Source organism: Pyrus communis, chromosome 7 (assembly GCF_963583255.1).
Source record: "Pyrus communis chromosome 7, drPyrComm1.1, whole genome shotgun sequence".
In the NCBI taxonomy this organism is placed as follows: domain Eukaryota; kingdom Viridiplantae; phylum Streptophyta; class Magnoliopsida; order Rosales; family Rosaceae; genus Pyrus; species Pyrus communis.
Genome location: NC_084809.1, coordinates 508,887 through 528,380, shown reverse-complemented (window position 1 = coordinate 528,380; position 19,494 = coordinate 508,887). Strand labels below are relative to the sequence as shown.

Below are 19,494 nucleotides of genomic sequence, written 5' to 3'. Positions count from 1 at the left end.
TCGAGTACTTCGGTTATGTAGGCAACAAATTGGATCCACAAATGATAACTTAGTGGGCCTATGTTTAGGCCCAAGAATAATTGGATTTGGGCAAGAAACAAGAGCCCAAAATCAAATCACCGTAGCCCATATTTTCAAAAAGTCCAAATAAAAGTGCCACGTAATGCCATTCGATGAGTAAAACGAGGAAGCCGTCTTTGTCCGAAGGAAAGATACCGTCGGCTGTTTTCTAACTCTTTGCTTCGTCGTGGTGGCCGGAGTATTCTACCTCTTTTTGTCTCGTTGAATTCCCATTTTGTCACTTTCCACCCCGTACTCACCCTTTTTATGCTCCTTCCTTCTCGTTGCCCTTTCATTTCCACTTCCACCGTACCAGTCATCGTCTACTTTATTATTCTATCCATCAACGTTGCTCGGAGCCTCGACCTTACTGCGAAACTAGTTAGTTGAAAGGATGGCGGATTGGGGGCCAGTGGTGATAGCCGTGGTGCTGTTTGTGTTGTTGACGCCGGGGCTGCTGTTTCAGCTGCCCGGGAACAGCCGGGTGGCGGAGTTCAACAACATGCAGACCAGCGGGGTTTCCATCTTGGTTCACACCATCATTTACTTTGGCCTCGTCACCATTTTCCTCATCGCTATCGGCGTTCACATCTCCACTGGCTAGCTTATATGCACGCTATCCATCTGCAACATTTACATTTTTCCGATCGGCGCGCATGCAGGGGGATGCATGAATGAATTGTTTTGTGATTTTAGTAAGAGTTGAGTGTATTCGATGAAATTTATCAGCACCTGCTGTCTATGAATGTTACATGTTTGAAAACTTGAAAGCAAGCTGCTTGGATCAGTCTCACTAATTAAGTGCGTGTTTGGTTCACTCGCGGAACTGGTTCTTCAAAAATGAATTAACATAAGCCAAAGCAAGATGAATAAAACGTTAACACATATTTTGTGCACCAAAAGAAAAATTCAACACGATATAAGCTTTTGCTGCTCGTAATATTCTCTGCAATTGTTGTCTCGATTAGAGTGATATGGTATCCCCAATCAGCGATGGTTTTGTTATAATCGCGATAACATTGTACGTATCTCTGTACAAGGCGTTATGTTTTTCATTTTTGAAGCACATTTGGCTTTGGTAACCGTGTACGAGCTTACTCATTACATCTGTTTATACAAATTATCCCTATATCAGTATATTGGTCACTAAAAACAATATATCAATGTTGTATTCGTGTCTTGTTGATTAATAAAATATCGTTATTCCTCGTCATAAAAAAATCAATTCAATCTGGGGAGGGCTAGGCTAGATCCTGATCTGGGCCCACATATAGAAGATTTCACGTCTAAATTATGTTGGGCCATACAAGTCTCATCAATTTTGCCTTTAATTGTTAGTAACCCAATAGCCCAACACGAGAGAGGTGTATTTTGTTCCCCTTTTTTTGTTGGACCGACTCCGAAGAGGTTTCATATTCCCACACATTCAGTCATCTTATTGGGTTGACTTCATATGTTTTGAACAAATGTACAGGGACTGATATGTGGTCACGTTTGTTTTTTGAGTGGCAAAGCAACTCCACCAACATGATGTGATCGATTTCTTAGTGGTTCATTTTCAGTCCTTCTTATTGGTTCATTTTTAGACCATACGATGTGATGGTTAATGATTAAATTTTTTCTTTAAAATTTGTAAATAAGATCTATCTACCAACCGTCACCTAATGTAGTTACAAAATACACTCTTTAAAGAAAAAGATTCCCATTTTATTCAAAAAAGGGAAATAGTTATGGAACCCACTCTACAACGAACTTCAACAATCTGAACTGTTTATTTTGTAAGTTTTAATTCATAGATCATACTTGAATAGGACATACTTGCTAAGATCGACATATTTTGTCCATATTTTTGATATGTCAGTTAAATATAGAAAAAACTCTTATATTTCGTCTAAACCAGTGTTTGACATTCTCTAAATTTTCATTTTAAATTCCTATCATTTACATCAAAAGCAACCGGTATCAATATATCCGTCAATATTTTCACAAATTTACAGATATCTTCACGAGTATTAATATTTTAAACACTATATATACATACGTACCCAAATCCATAAATATTAAAATAAAATATTAATAATAAAACATAGTGGCCTTACATTACAAAGTCAAGTCGGGATCTCATACAAGTCACACACGATATCACACACATAATCTAAAACACAGAGCGGCGGGGTCCACTCGGCGGGACGTCTCAGTCTCGACAGATGTCACCACAGTTGGTGGACGGGGCAACCTGAGTTATTGCCACATGTACAATATAGTACATAAGTTGCCTACACCCTTGGAAAAGTAGTCAAAACAATTGTAGTATGGTGGCCGGAACATAGTCGTCGCTGCTGCGGCTGTTGTTCGTGGTGGTGGTGGTGTTATTAGCGGCGGAAGTGCTCTGCCGATCCGCTTCCTCATCGGCAGCTCGGTCCTTGCTCTGCTGCTCCTTCAGCTTCAGCGCTGCAATCTGAAAAATTAAAGCCATCAAGTGACTGAGTACTAGGTATATATATTTAACTTGCTTTTCTGTCACAATTTCTACCTTAATTTCTTCAATAACTCCAAAAATATATAATTATATTTATGTACCTCATTTTCCAAGCGAACCTTCTCTTCTTTCATCTGTTTTTCCTGTTCAGATTTAGAGACAGGCATAAATATTTACACCAACATATAAATTGCACCAAATTAAAATTCAGTGACATAGAAAATATGGATATATATATATATATATATGGCACCAGCAGAAATTCAGTGATCAAACAACTGAGAATATAAGAAAAATATTAAGTGAACCAACATAGTCGATCTTAATGTACACACCACAAAAAAATGAAGCAACAAAAATGCAAGTCCCTGCACGAACTGTGAGTGCGAGGGAGGCATATCCATGGTACACATGGACCGCTCACGGAGAAATGTGTAACAGGATATGCCCTCAAACAGATTGCAATTGGCAATAGAATAGATTATAACCCCTTCCACGTTACACATAAAAGTAGAGTGTCATGAATAAAACTGGCTGTGTTGGGGCCGGAAAAGTGAACTGGGGCAGGGGAGAAAGATGAGGAAGAATTGTAGGTTAGCCATAAGATTGAACAGGGAGGATCGACTAGGGTGTCTGATGAGAGAGAGCCTAAATCTAAGCTGATACTATGTAGAAAAAGGTCTTTTATGTTTCATTCATTCACAAAGATACATCATACAATGAACCTATTGTAGAAGATTCAGTGAACCTAAACTAGAAGATTACGAAGAGATTTTGGAGAGTGAGAAAATCTCCCTAATATGGATGAATCATATATTTTGTAGTTCAAACTTTACTCAAAACCTGAAGAACTACCTGGATATCATGGAAACAACAGAACTTACCAGCATCACAATTGTCCAGAAATTAATACTCTTCACAGGATTTACCAACTTCCAAAACTCAAGGACAATAGCATAACAAAAGAGAACAGACATTTCAAACATTATTGATCATCGACGAAATCCCAGCTAGAAAAAGAAACTATATATGCAGATTTGTATTCGGAAATAGGTACTTGAGCCATTGAAACCAGTCTGAGTGAAACCATAATGCTATTTTTGGGTTCTTTTTCCATGTTCTGTCTCAATAAACCAGAATATGTACTAGTTGACAAACCTTTAGTGATCTTGTTTGTCTTAGAACTGCATCCAATTCCTTCTCAAGCTGGGTGAGCTCTGGAACATCTAGATTATCAATGTCTTGTGTTTCCATATCGCTGCAAGAACATAATCAGATATAAGTCACGTGTGTGAAATGTAATGAAGCTTCTGTACATGATACTTACCTTTTAAATATTTTCAGAACTCGGTTAGCGCCTGTGCGGAGACCACTGCTTTCTGAATTATGGTTCTGCAGCCGAGATTAGCAGGATGTGAGAAGAGACGATGTGGTAAATGATAAACCTCTATTCTTATCCAGAGAACATAGGCTGAAAGTATTACTACTGGCTTTTGTAATTATTTTGACAGTGATACAAAACTTTAAGTCCTAACAAATACAGTAAATTGGTTGTCTGGATCTGATACAAATGTTAAGAGTGACTTCTGTTAAAAAGACTGGAAAATGATATTTTTCATATTTATTGAGGTGCAAAGTATCGAATTTAGAGTGACAAGACATACTAGAAATTAGATCAAGGGAAAAATCATGCATGATGTAGGTTAAGAAGACTAGTAGAGTTGGTTGAGACTTGACAGAGTTTACCACATTGGCTTGGCAGAGTTTACCACATTGGTGGAGTGAAATTAGGCATGATTGGGAAGCAATTGGTACTCCCCATCTAACACAAGGGCAAGGGCTTGAGACCATCTGGAGACTAAGAAGCGACCGCAATGACGGGCCTTGAGATTCTATCAGGAAACCTAACGGCAGGGGGTAAGTAGGCCAACCTCTTATAAGCTTATGCAAGGTTTCTTTACTCTACAAACTGTCACATCTTCACATGCTCCTCACCTGTAGCAAGGTTCGCACAATACATAAGAACAATATCTAATTTGGAGCACATGTGGCCATATGGCTTCAAATGTTGGATAACTTATTCTATACTATGATGGAAGTTGAGATTACGGGAGAAACAGTCTAACTCATTATAAGGATGTTTAGGATTTCTAAACTTTTCAATATGAGACACCTTTTTATATCTTCACATGTGCTTCACGTGTGACGACGATCAAGTAAAACACAGGAGCATCACATATTGAAATTGAAGGACTCGCTTGAGCACGTGTGGCTAGGTAAGGTCAAAAGTGGGCCAAGTTGCACTTATATCATGGAAGAAGTTGAGCTTCACCCTTAACTTTCTAAGAAATAGCTTTCGCATATCCTCACATGCCTCCAATGTCTGGAGGCAGTCAAGCTAATCATGTGGACAACACATATGAAGTGACTTGGAGCACATGTAATTATAGAGTTTTACATGTGAGCCAAGTTGGACTCCCGAAATAAAGCTACAACGACAAAGACTCTGTCTATTCCTAAATAGGTTGTGACTAGAAGGAACTCATCTCATCCTCACACACCTTCTAACATTGATGAAACTTTAAGCACAATGCATGGACAAGTTAACCGGGTGACCTAGAACAGGTATGATCTTTGGGCTTCGCATATAGACTAACAAACTCCGATACCATGAAGGAAGTGGAAGTTTAATCCTGAAATCAATTGGAAATAAGGGCAGAGGCCCCAACTTCTAATAAGCTCTGTGGGTCAAATCTTTCGATTCTCACAGTTATGGAGTGAAACTACACATAATTGGGAAGCAATGGACAAGCTTACTTTTTCACCTGCACCTTACAAACAAACAGTGAAGTTGGGGAGGGGAGCTAATACAGGACACTTGCATAGTGGGCTGTGTTACCATGTAGACAGTGACCACAAAAGCTTAAATGGATAAAAAATTGACCAACAATATATATCAAACTTAGTTTTTAACTGAGCTCGATAACTTGGTAGATTAACATATAGGTGAATCCAATTTATGATTTCAAATTCAACACACTGTTGATAAGTATGCTTATTAATCCAATCTTGCTCAGATGGTGATTGCGTGTTTGATTCCTGGCAGGTGTCTCATACACTAAGGTTTCAAAGAAGATTACATCTTACAAGTGAAAATAACAAGAATTAACTACTAGGATATAATCCTGTTAATTTTACGCAGGGTAAAACGTTTGACTAACCTTGTCAGTACCATCAGCAGTCTTGGAAGCAGCAATCTCCTCATCATTATGTGTCTGGTAACGCTCCAGAAGCTTTTCAAAACTGAAGTAGATAAGGGTCACAAGGAAAAAATATATATATCAGAAGCCAGATTATTTTATGCACTGATTAATATGACAGAAACAAATAATCCATGATATACTTACACGACAAAAGATGCCATTTGTACGAATATAATTCATCTAACAAGTAGGATTAAATTGAAATAAAACATCTAGGGCTAGTGATTAACAGTAAATTAAGAAATGTGGAAGTTCGTAGTTAAGTCTAATTGTCAAGAAGCATGCACAAACACACACGCCCCAACTCCAAAACCCTATCTTGAGTAAGTTGAGGTTTCACCATAAATCCAATTGGCGATATGATAAGTAGACCAATTACTTATAAGCACATGCAAAGTTCCTACTTTTTTCGATGTGGGATTGTTACTCTCAACATGCCCCCTCAGGTGTTGTGGATTTTTCAAATAGGGTGACATTAAGAGCGTGTGGCCGTTGAGCTTTACACATGAGACAATCTACTATGATACTATGAAGAAGTTGAGGTTACACCACAAACCAATTGGGAATATAGGAGTAGGCCAATTACTTATAAGCACATGCACAATATCTCATTTTTTTGATATAAAATTATTACTCTCAACACACACTCGTATAGAAAAGGAGGCCTAGGGCTGGCTATGTAATATATATGCTCTGTATATCCAAACAAACTTCGTCGTTAAAACCAGAAGTTTAAAGTTCTGAAAATTTAAAATTCTAATCAGATAACCTTTATGATATTATGAAGCCCTAAAAGGTTCCACTCCTTACTCATGTCAAGCATTTCAATGATCTTTAAAAAAGAAAAGAAAAAAAAAAAAAACGAAATCGGCTTACCGTTCCTAATAATGGAGTTCATGCATGTGAGATAACAGGGGATTTAGAACAAAAAAAAAGATAAAAATGCACTACGTAATATTAGTATGAGGAATTTGAAATACAGTATATGATCGTTATAACCACAAACAAAGTACTAAGAAATGACTCATATGAAGTAACCATTTGTACATCTTTTGTAGTCATTCAAAGGCATGTCTCGTATGCTAATGACCATTCCAAGTGATTTGAAAATCCTTCTCACATACATTTATAATACCGACGAAGTATATTTCTAAACCTCTACCTCTCCCATTTCGTAGTCTTTCTCTTACAATTCGGCCTCGATCAATTAGAATTACTTGCAAGTTCATCACACAAACATAACCTTAATGCATTGTATCTAACTCCTTCAAAATCCTTCGTCTAATATGTTGTAGAGCATTTCTAGCTAATGTAACCTAAATTGCTTGACACTTGCAAATTCCTAATCCAAGCATAGCCTAAGTCACAATGTTCACATGGCGAGCTTGGAGCTAGCTATCCCAATTCAAAATGTCATTCGCAATTTAAATGCTAGCTCCTTCGTGGCCCAAAAGCATTAAACTCCAAAATCCAATTGCCCTCAAGTGAGTCCGGACCTCAAGCGTTGTCATTGCTACGATTCCATTTGTTGCGAGAAAGCTAGTGAATGAGTTCGACCACGAATATTCACAAACTTGTGGAAAACCGAATGGAAATAAGAGGTAGGTCAAAGCTTCCTTTTCTATTGTAGAAAATTCAAAACACAGACCCTCTCATGTGGAGATTAAGAGTCCAACACGTAAAAAATGTATTAAGGGATGATTGGACTTAAGAATAGCAACTTTGATACTATATTAGATTGTGAGTATCTAACCTAAATCAATTGTCAAGAGCAAAAAGGTACAAGATAAATAAGCAATGAAGATAAAGCTTCTTTTTTCATGGTGGGTCCACTCTCCAACACATGTCCATATTCCCTTCTAATTTAGCCATGTTCCAAATAGATATGAAATTCTAACCTATGAACCTTGACATTTGTGTGTGTCCTTCTTTAGAGTATCTCACCTTAAAGATGAAAGTTTGGCATTAGGTATTAAAAGGTCCTTTGGACCTCATCGCGATTGCCAATTGTATTTTAGATGCTTACACTATAATATATATAGTAGGTTAAGCACATGTTAGGTCGAACAAAAACACTTGCTCCTAGGCAAGTGAGAGTTGTGGCATGCTGGGAGTATCTTTTGCATTAAGTACTTAAAAGAACTTGACGTTTCCACGTATTTCCAATTGATTGTGCATTGAGCGTTTATAATCTAACTTGGTATCAGAGCTAAAATTGATAGATATCCTTGAATTGAAACATGATAGGAAACAATAGGGACCAAAACAGAATAAAATTGAACCAATAGGGATAGAAATAGAATTTTTTTCTACAAAGAATGACATTTGGTGGATGTTAACCCGTATGAGTTGGAAGAATCTCTAAAGATCGATTTTAGCTCTTTGGGAAAAGAGGAAATGAGTTTCATGACAATATGTGTTTGTGTCTTTTTCATTACTTTCTCAATCCTTTATTAACTAGTCTTTTCATCCATTTTCTTTATTTTTTATGGGAGCTCTTTCTTGTATCCTTGTTGTAGGTTTAAAGTTGCCCGACTAATTTATGCGACTAGTGTTTTCATAAAACCTCGTGTAGCCATTTAGTATTACAGGTCTAAAATATTCGTCTTCACTTGTAAGTGTTTTAATATTATTGCTAACCCATTGTGAAGTTAAGCACACTCCTTCTCTATAGTATAGATAATATCGTTTATTAAAAGATAAAAGATATTAAAAACTCATGACAGCTGCTCTCTCTCTCTTGATTATGAGACCTATATATTAGACATTTCCCTAGGAGTGTCCAAGAAAGACAGTGCGTACAAAGCCTATACATGTAACTATTAGAAGAATACGAATTTTAGGTATTCACCATTGCATGCATTATGAGACAGATGCTCAAGGTAAAAGGAATAGAGAAAGATCTAGAAAAACTTGCAAGGAGACTTTAAGAAACGACTTGAAGTATTTGAAGCTAACTGACGACTTGGCGTAAAACCGAGCGCACTGACGTTTTAGCATTCATACAACTATCCCCACTTAGTAGAATAATACTTTATTGTTAGTACTTCACCATTCCATGCATATGGTAAATCCCCCAAGAAGGTTATAATAAATGACATATGCGATTTTACTCTCAATGTAATGTGAATGCCATGACCATTACGGCAACACTTCAAGATAGACGGGCCAAGGATGAAAACTTGATTCAAGGGAGAACTGATGGATCAAATAGTTGGGCCTAATCCCTATACTGCACCACTGGAGATGAACATCAGATCTAAACTTCACATTGCAGTTAAATGCATATTTTTAGTGTTTTAGGAATATCTAAAATCGCTTTCAGATGATGAGTGAAGTTTTAATAATGTGTGACATGAAAAGCTAATGCTTTTACATTTTAAAACCACTTATAAGTGCTTTTATGAAAAAAACAACTAGCAAGTGCTTCTTCAAGAGTTCCAATTGCATTTTTAAGAAGCACTTGAATTTGATAGAACTTTTTATTTGCTTCTAATAAAAGTGTTTATGAGCAAAAGTACTTTCTGAAGGAATATTTTTAAACGGGCTCTAAGTTTGGGGCAACAATAATTTAAATAGTAGACCAAAGGACATTCACGACGTGGTATGCAATCGAGTACTTGGTTTGGAGAATATTGTCTCACATCATAAAGTTAATAAACCTTGTAAGAGCTTTAGAAGGAGTTGGACTATTCTTCAAATTTTCTTAATTGTATTGTAATACTTTGGCTCACGTGTGAAAACAACAGTCACACATACTATATACTACCTAATATGTGTTGTCAACAGTCACATGTGCTCACTCATTTAATATGTGTTGCCACGCATTTGGTTTGAGTGTAGTCACATGTTACTGTATGTGTGACGTTGTGAACAATTATACCACATAAGGTTATGTAAAAACCTTCTTGTCATGCAAAGGTTTATATAAGGAGCTAAGTTGATCCCTCTAATTAGTTGTTTTAAGGTGGAACGTCAACTTCTTTCATAGTATTAAAGCAAGTTGATCATGTGTGAAGCCTCACAATCCTCTATGCTTCATGTCATTAATTACATTGTCTATGTTTTAAGCTTGAAAATTAGCGAACACATCAGTAAGTGTGTGAGGAGTTGAATTATTCCTCAATTACTATTTGTTTTGGTTTTACTCGACGCCAGATGGCAAACTATGAGGTATGAGGTCAAGCTAGGACGCTAACTATGTCAGTGGATTATCATCATACACATTATTTAGATGCATGCATAACTTATCTACATATATATTGTATTTTATGAAGTATAAGCTTAAAGTTCTTTCCTATAAATACTAGTTAATTTCACATTTATAGTCAGATCATATGTAATAGACGATTTTTTTTTTTCAAAGGATTGGTTTTCAAAAAAAAGAAAATTTAAAAGGATTTATAAAAGCATAATTTTTTTTAGAGAAAATTAATTAGATTGTCATCTTTATAGTAGATTTTATTTATTTTTAATGGTGATGCCATATCCAACATAAATAACAATGAGAAGAGATCCTCTCCGGATCTCTTCCACCAAGGTCACAGGATCAAGTAATCCGAACCTTTCAAATTACATCCTACCTACTTGTTTTGACCCCTTAAAAGCTATTATAATTTTTGACCGTTGGATGAAATTTGAAAGGTTCGGATCACTTGATCCGGTGGCCTTGATGGAAGAGTTTCGGAGAGGATCTCTTCTCAAAAACAATGATGCCATTGATTTTGATCCTTTCTTTTAGGTATGTTGTTAATGCAAAAAATCGAATTGATTTTGGAACAACGTAAAGTGTGAAGGTATATGATCTTCGAAAGGTTACTTCTGTCACCAAGTATAAGTATTATGTAAATAGAGATAGGAAAGGAAACACAAGATATATGTAGTTTATCTTAAGTTGGGCTACGTCCACAAGGGTAGAGGAGTTGTCATTAATATTCAAGCACAATCACCATTAGTGAGTTCTAATAATGAATTAAGTAAAATAATAGCATTAGGGATTAATTTATAGGACAATAGTCTCCTTTCATAGCTGAGGAGAGTCACATGTCCGCTGTTGATGTGAGACTAGGATTTTTATTCTGATGTTGACACATGTTGCGTTGTGGTTAGCCTTTTGGTTGGAGAGAAACTCTTGTGCTTCGGCGACACCCCCTCAACACGAATCCTTCAGTGGGTCTCTGAAGGTATAAAGTTGATCGGTGCTGGTGATTTCGAGAGTACTGTTTGTACCATACTTCACCAATCTCGAAACTACCAAGCACCGGTCAACTTTATACATTCAGAGACCCACTGAAGGATTCATGTTGAGGGGGTGTCGCTGAAGTACAAGAGTTTTTCTCCAACCAGGAGACTAATCACAACGCGAAACGTGTTAACATTAGAATAAAACTCCTAAAGTTCACACTGACTGCGGACGGAAGCATGCGACTCTCCTCAACTATAAAAGGAGCTCATTATCTTACAATTAATTATAATGCTATTATCGTACTTAATTCATTGTTAGAACTCATGAATGATGATTGTGCTTGAACCCTTGTATCATGTAAATTCTATAATATTAGTGAAAACTGCTCTACCCTCGTGGACGTAGCCTAACTTAGGATGCACCACGTGTATCTTGTGTTTGCTTCCCTATCTATCTCTTTACACACTTGGTGACTGAAGCAACCTTGCAAATATCATACCCTGATACTTTACGCTGTTCCAAAGTCAACTCGATTTTGCGCATTAACATATATTATAAGAATATACAAGTAGACTTTGATCTTCATCCTTTGTCTTGGGTATATTATTACGATATATAGAAGTAGATTTTGATCTTGGTCCTTTCTTTCCTAGGTATATATTTATAACACTACGTAAGATTTTATTGAACTTTATGAACTTATGTACCTTCGCCCTTCATAGAATTGACTACATCTTTCTTCTTTCTGCAGAAAGAGTTGATGTTTAAATTCTCGTAGTTAACATCATTATACAAATATCTTTACTACAGGGCAACTTTAATATTTTTATTTTTTTTTAATTTTTAAGTTCAAGATGGTTAACAAAGCCGAGAAAGCTAATTAATTACTTCTTAGACACAAAAATCACCAATAATCGTGCAAATCGAACGAATAGACGTAGACCTTCACCTCCTATTAACCCTATAATACGATATCAGATATGCTTAAAAGTAGACATTGACTGCTCTGATGGTCCATTCTACTACGTGCTTCGCCAACTCACGTCATGCCGCGAAACAAACTTCAACTCAGACATGCTCACGACGTCCATGCATGGAAACTTTTCCTTATCATCTCAACATATCGTCCTATACTATTTCTGTGAATTATCGAATGAATTCTTTCATGCACTGAAAATACTACTTGACATGTTGACGTGGTGTTATAAATTCACTCGCAAACTAATTCGACTTACAGTACATACAACAATTAATACATGAGTGTGCACCATAATCTCGACATACAATAACAATTATCACACACAACAACGTCCTATCGGATCAAATGTTGATTATATTGAATATTCGCTATTTTAGATACCTATGAGAGCTAGTATTACTTCCTTTTCCACATTTTGGATTCCATATCACATCGTGTTCACAAATTAGATGTGATTAGACAATCTATGAAAGGTTGAGATACGTGATAAGTAGTGGATGATAAGATGAGGTATGCGACAGAGTGCAATGTTCTATTGTCCTACTGGAGTCAATAATCAAACTGTAAATTTGAATCACACTTATTTAGGTAAGAACTCGATACAAAGAAAAGGATAATATTAGATAGACATACATAGTACGCGTCTTCACTATCTTATTAACTATATCTACAGTACTCATATAACAGCAATTCGGGTCCTCCACAGGCCCCTTGAAGAGAGTGCTGCTATGTCCTACTCTAAGGACACTACTGTCGGTAGTATAGTGACATGCAAACATATTATAGAGTAGTGGCGGCTCTGCTAACCCATATTTTAATACTTACTTTAATTACTTTAATGATGACCATCTTTCGATCGCTTCAATCTCAATATATATATTAGGTAAAGATGTTCACGTTATCAACGGTTGACGATGGATGCTCCAGTTATTCTGTTGTATACTACACACACCATAGTGTTGTACATGCATGCATGGGATGAGGGTAACAGATGATGATGATGATGATAATACTGAAAGCTAAGTCAGTGGGATATTTGGTCCAATGGCGACCATTGGATGCGTAGGATAGGAGAAGGCTGGAAATTCAGAATCCGAAACCCTCACTTGTAACCAAAGGACAAAGTATACATGTAAGCAAAGACAAAGAATATCGAAAGCTAAAGATATACGGGAACGATATTTGTTCTTTCAAATTTCCATCCATATCCCCAAAAGGACGAGGATATACACAAACTAAAATTATACAGAAGCTTGTGAACAGATGACACAAACAACAACAGAAAATAATAAAATAATAAAATAAATAAAATAAAATAAATGGATCCATTGATTGGTAAAATTTTTAATTACATAGCAGCCTAGCACTACATATGGATACATACAGAAGAAGGAAGAAAAGATAATTCGAGAGCCAGCTGGCACGTTCCTATTTGCTAAAGAATTATGGCGGTGGAAACTTGGAAGGAAGAAGAAATTAAAGGGTGCGTACCTCTCGGCGCTACAGAACTCGTAGAGCCTCCCCTTGGCGGAGAAGATGACGAGGCCGACCTCCACGCTGCAGAGCACGGACAGCTCACGAGCCTTCTTGATAAGCCCGCTCCTCCGCTTGGAAAACGTCACTTGCCGCCTGATCTTGTCGGCGATTGGCTTCAGCTGCACCTTCCCTCGCCCCATTAATTACTTGCTCTTTGCTTGATCTCAATTTCTGTCTCTCTCTCTTGTTTCTCTCTAGTTTCCGGGAGCGAAATGTAAAACCCTAACCCTAGAAGCAGCAGCGGATTCGAAAGAAAAGAAAAGGAAAGAGGGGTTTCTACTAATTACACAGAAATTAGAATCCCCACTGGCTTGCTCTATCTCTGATAGCTCAGTCAGTCAGTCAGTCGGTAACTCCTCCCAGCCGTTGCTTCTTGCTTCTTGTTGTACTTGTGTTGTTGGATACCATTTCCATTCAAGGAATTTACCGTTTTAACATCAAAACTGACCGACCCCGTCTCTCTTCTCCTTTCTGTAGCTTATTCAACTCGGCTGTGTCGACTCGGTTCGACTCAGTTAAGATATTTTGAATGGAGGATTCTACTCAAAAGAAAGAATGAGAGAGAGAGAGATATTATATATATAGTGGGACAAGCAGAGGATAGATACTCTCGGAGATATTGGCAGTCGTACTATATAACGTGTCTTTATTTGAAACACCAACTAAAGCTGAATTAATGTAAAATATTACTATTTTGGTTTCTAGGACAAAATTGGAAATGTACCATGGCAAAATAGGAAAGCTATGTTTTTGGTGTTTGAGTGGATATTTAATGTGTCTTGGTGGGAGTGAAGGCCCAAGAATACAAAAAGCAAAGGGAGTATTGGGCTCGGATAAGGTAACGGTCCAAGAAGAATTAAAAATCATTTTTACCAAGAAATAAGCAACAAGCTTATGTTAGAAGTGATGGGTGACAAATGGTAGCTTATCCCAACAAAAAGTATTTTTCAAGGGTATGGATGGGTAAATAAAGTGGTGACTCACCACGTTTCGGAGGATATCACCAAAAGGCAAAGCTTGGACAGTCGGGCTAAAATGTCAATAAAAGTAGCAAGGGACCCCAAAGACAATAGCACTCAACCAATCAATCAAAAGACATCTCACTTTACTCTCTGACAAGCAAGAAAATAGAAAGCTTTAGTTTTGTCCAGACTTTGTTCTTTTAGTCATACATTCACCAGACTTTGTCCAAACGTTCAATGTACATCGTACGACCAATTTTTGTTAGGTACTGTTTGTGTTTAATTTTAAATAATAAAATTCAAATTATTTTTTACTGCTCGATGTACGATGAATGACTCATATATGAGGATCCCTAGGATCCCCACAATTTGGATCCGGATGGGATCCAAATCCGTTATTTTATTAAAAGGTAAACTTTCTATTTGGTTTCAGCATTGTGCAATAAAAATAAAGGTGGTCTGATCATGTGATTGGTCAAGTAGTTTTTTTTTTTTTTTTTTGAATTAAGTAGTATTTGATAATATACAATGTGGATGCGAGCTGGGCGCCTTCTTCCGCCTCAAGGTTTGTTGGAGCGGTTGTAAGGGATTCTGATGGTATGTTTGTGACAGCACAAACGTATAGTCTCCATGCTTCTTCTGTGGCAATTGCAGAGGCGGTGGCTATTCTAAAAGGGTGTAAACTGGGCATTCCCTTGGGCTTAAATTCGGTGATTATTGAGTCCGACTCACTAGAATCTATCTCTTGCCTAAGGAATGTTCTAACAAATGGCAGTTGGGAGGCCTTTCCTGCTTTGATCAAGAGCAAGAAGCTTGGAGAGTCCTTTCAAGACTGTTGTTGGTCTTGGATCCCAAGATCAGCCAATATGGCAACGGACCATCTTGCGTCGCGACAATGTCGGGAGATGTGCGATTACACCTGGGTCGATCGCCCCCCATCTTCCCTTGTTCATATACTTAACAATGATAGGCTTCCCTGCCCTCCTTAAACTTTTGTATTGGTAATGCAAGGGGTGACGCGTTAGCATAGGTTGCAACGTCCTTTCAATCTGCATCCCCTTGCATTGCCCGGCTTTATTTTTTAGCTAGTAGTTGCTTGCCTCTATGTAGGCCTCGTTTGTAAATTTTTAGCATCTTTGCCTTGGTAATGCAATTTCCAGTTCACCAAAAAATTTTCAATCTTATGTGAGTGTTGATCAATTACATGTTCAATCTGTTTTAAAAATTTATAAATATACTACTAGGATTACACCGAAGTATTAAATGTATATATGTTTGAATAGTTAGATTAGAATTCACAAACATCATTTGTGCATATCTAGCCGTCTAATAAACCTTTTATGTTGTGCCTTGTTTACTTTTCGTTTATTACTGCTTTTTATTCTTTCAAGCGATAATTAACAGGTGACATCCCGTCCCGGAAATATCGAAACGCACGTGTGAAATTACGACTTTGCCCCTAGTTCGTTTTTGTCACGTTATGGGTTGTTTTGTGTGGTGTGGCATGGGTTGGGCCACACACACACACACACACACTGTCCCTATCTCTCTCCCTCTGTCTTCTCCCTGTCACTCTCTCTCTCCCGTGTTCCCATTTCCTTCCTCTTCCTATTGGAATTGTACGGACACACACGAACACACTCAACCACTTACAGATCGAGGGAACCAAGACCACCCTCGTGCTCGTGGGGCTGAGAGGAGTCCAGTGGTACCATTTTCAGGTAAGGTTGTAGCCGTTTTCACGTCGATTCGACGAGGTCCGTTTTATTTACTATTCATGCAAACTTATTCTAGCATGTTTTTGGACTTTTGAAGCTTGTAGTTGTGTTTGTGAGGTCCCAAGGAACCTCGGAGTGTATCGTTGGACGGAAGTGGACGTCAGAATAGCCTGGTTCGAGCTTGGCCGGTTATGGAGTTTTTGGACAGGTATAATCTTGTAGTTTTAGACCTTAAAACTTGTTTGGACGTGTTCTTCTAGTTCTAAGGTTTAATTTGGTGCAAGAAACGTGAAAAATGGTGGAAAAATGAGCGAGAAAACCCAAGTTGCAGGTTTTCCCAGTTTCCGGCGCCGGCGACGTCGCCGGAGATTGAACGAAGAAGGTGACGGAATATTCCGTCAATTCTGACGGAATATTCCTGACGCCGTTAACGGAATCTGTCAGTTTTGACGGAATATTCCTAACGGCGTCAGTTGACGCCGTCCGTGTGCGCCACACGTGCCTGCGCGTGGCCAGCGCATGTGGCCGTGCCTTGGCCAGCGCGTGGGGGCGCGTGCGGCGGAGGAAATTTTTTCTAAAAATATGGTTGTGATCCTGAGGTTGTGTAGAGCACGTTGGTATATTCATTTGTCCATTTTGAGCAATGTATGAGAAGTTATTACGAGAAGTTGGTTATGTGCTTTAAAGTTAACGTTTTTATAGTTATTTCGCATATAGGTGACACGTACCCCGAGGACGAGCGTTCGCACTCGAGGCAGGGGGGCTACGACCCTTCCACTTACCAGTGAGTGGGCTTTTGTTTTCCGTATATACCTATATACATTTATATTCCCAGAAATTGATTAAAAAGGGTTATTTATTTTATGCCATGCACTTTATTGTTATCGTTTATGCATCATCACATGCATTAGTAGTGGCTTGCATATACATATGCATATTGGGTGCTGTGGACGCACAGGTAAGTGCCAGGTAAGTGGTATTCATATTTACATACAGCAGTAGTTTGAGATGCTTAGAGAGCTCATAACCTGCACCCCCGGTGTTAGTGCTCCCGCCCAGTGTAGGGCACAGTCCTTCACGTGATGTTCACCTTCCGCACCACACGCTTAGCTTGGATCCAAGTTAGGTGCACAGTCTTGTCGTACAGACCACTTTAGGTGGTTCCGACTCGTAGGTGACCCGCGATTATTCGCACAGCCTTCACGTGATCGTAGCACTAGAGCGTATATATATATATATATATATATTACACCCAGGCCTGTCGTACAGACCACTTTAGGTGGTTCCGACTCGTGGGCAGGTTCAGTTATTGAGTTTGAGATTTGAGTTCTATATGCAGCCGTACAGGTCACGTTAGGTGACTCCGGCTGCCAGATGTTATGCTATTGATGTGATTTATACCTGAGCACTTGCTTATCATTATGAGGCTTTGACATGGCACATTGTTGAGCATGATTGGCATACCCTTGAGCATGATTGGCATATTTATACATACGTATATATGATTATTTTCTGGGAAGTATACAGGTTTTACGGCGAGGGGTTAGAATGTATTTTTGATAAATGGTTTTCAAAGAGCTTTGTTTTTGCCCACTCACGCTTTTGTTTTGCGCCCCTCCAGGTTCTAGTTGCTTACCGGTTTCGGTGGTCTCCCAGAGGTTTTTTCCAGCTTTTCTGACAGACACTCACCATTGTAGGGTCACCTTCGGGTGTACTTTTGTCGCAACTTTCTTTTGGGCTGCTGTAGACCTGCTCTGAAAATTGTCTTTCACTTACGCTAGCACTTGTTTAGTACTTTGTATGCTAGTTTTTAAATTATTCGTACTTTTATATTATTACTTTATTAGCTTCCGCACATGCACATGGCTACGTCACCTTCGTGTGACGGCCAGCACGCTCCGACCTCGGTCGGGGTGTGTCAATTAACAGGAAAGGGGAATTAAACTCAAAATACCGGTTCAAATGTGAATATTCTAAACGAGCAAAGCTACAAATCTTTTTGAATATATTTGATACATAAGATTGACTTGACTTGGACTAATTATATAGATTGGCATGGATTAGTTTGGCATGGGTTCAGCTGGTTAATTTAAGACTCATTTTAATTGGCTTACTCACATGACATAAAGAAAGGTGTAATTTTAGCATTTTTTAACTCTATGTCTGATATTGGTTAAAATTAGTATTTTTATAGAATAAGATGATCATGCTAAACAGGTGAGAAAATAAATTAGTTGCGAATTCATTATTCTCGACATTCATTCTAAAATCTTATACTAAATCTGATAAGTTTATATACTACCTATTGCAAATTTTTACAATTTTAATCGAACATAGCTGATATCAATCTATTCATAAATTTACATATCGATATTTTTAATTATTTGGTATTTTAAACAAGCTTTTGTCGCATCAACCACGTCCTCGTCCTTTTCCAAATTTACGTATACCAAATTTTATCCTGTTTTGGGATTGGCCGTAGGTTTTCGTGGTGGTGAGTAGGGAGTCCAGATCTGCTGTGCCCAAAGATCCTCTGCCCACCCTGGTGTGCTTCTTTCCACGACATCCTCTCTCCTTACTCTCCCAACTGGATCTGCACGGTGCACGCCAAATATCTTTTGCTGCTTTCCTAGTCCATCCCTATCAGGGTGGAAACCCCACTTAAAATTGGCCTTGAATTCCTGAGCTTAGATATTTTTCTATTTTGGTGGTCAAACGAGATATATTCTTACTTTAACTATTTGTAACGGATATAATATGGTGTTTGATTGACTAAATTGAGATTATAAAATTTAATTATGTAAAATTTATTGTCTACTACAGATGTGTAAGAGTTTCAAGGCCTAAAATCCAAATATGTTATGGTTGTCATAGTTCATAAGTTATATGTAAAAATATTATTTTGGACGGACAATCGTACTACTGCGTTACTTATGTGCATAAAATACAGATAAAAATACCCTGTACAGGAGGTTTTCTATGGTGTTTCAGATAGCCAAAATATATACCGATAGATAGAATATAATCCGGTTTGTAGTATGTACACTTGGCGTTCGACTTGGGGTATATGGCATGTGATCTTGGAATGAATCGATAAGAAAGAGAAAGGGGAAACGTATTCCTGAAGTTATGTCAAGAGAGAAGGCGGTTGGACAAAATTCCATGACGGCGGTTTTTGTTGAATTGGACTGACACCGGTGATGTCAACAGTTGCTAGTGCGGTCTGTGTATGTTAGGGTTAGCCCAACATTTGGCGCTGGCATACACCAAGGCATGATTGTTTTTTGGACCCCATGGTCAATTTGGGCCTAT

The 19,494-nt window shown here is 38.0% G+C and overlaps 2 protein-coding genes across 2 annotated transcripts; one reads left to right on the top strand and one right to left on the bottom strand.

Moving 5' to 3' along the window:
* The first annotated feature begins 454 nt into the window (after positions 1–454).
* LOC137738819 (uncharacterized) lies at positions 455–664 on the top strand. The gene has a single exon (XM_068478292.1). The coding sequence runs from the start codon at positions 455–457 to the stop codon at positions 662–664; it is 210 nt and encodes a 69-aa protein (XP_068334393.1).
* A 1,414-nt stretch (positions 665–2,078) lies between these two features.
* Positions 2,079–14,034, bottom strand: LOC137740818 (protein VERNALIZATION 1-like). Its single transcript, XM_068480623.1, has 6 exons — positions 13,458–14,034; positions 5,761–5,842; positions 3,867–3,931; positions 3,698–3,797; positions 2,641–2,682; positions 2,079–2,518 (listed from the first exon to the last, which is right to left on the bottom strand). Exons 1-6 carry the CDS (start codon positions 13,640–13,642, stop codon positions 2,357–2,359), a joined length of 636 nt encoding a protein of 211 aa, XP_068336724.1. The 5' UTR covers positions 13,643–14,034; the 3' UTR covers positions 2,079–2,356.
* Between the last annotated feature and the right edge of the window lie 5,460 nt (positions 14,035–19,494).

What these genes read in the sequence shown, in the direction of transcription:
- LOC137738819 (XM_068478292.1), top strand. Translation starts at nt 455, where the DNA reads ATGGCGGATTGGGGGCCAGTGGTGATAGCCGTGGTGCTGTTTGTGTTG.
- LOC137740818 (XM_068480623.1), bottom strand. Translation starts at nt 13,642, where the DNA reads ATGGGGCGAGGGAAGGTGCAGCTGAAGCCAATCGCCGACAAGATCAGG. An exon ending in GAGTTCTGTAGCGCCGAGAG is followed by an intron (nt 5,843 to 13,457) that starts GTACGCACCCTT and finishes TATCTACTTCAG; the next exon opens with TTTTGAAAAGCTTCTGGAGC. An exon ending in AGGTTCGCTTGGAAAATGAG is followed by an intron (nt 2,519 to 2,640) that starts GTACATAAATAT and finishes TTAATTTTTCAG; the next exon opens with ATTGCAGCGCTGAAGCTGAA.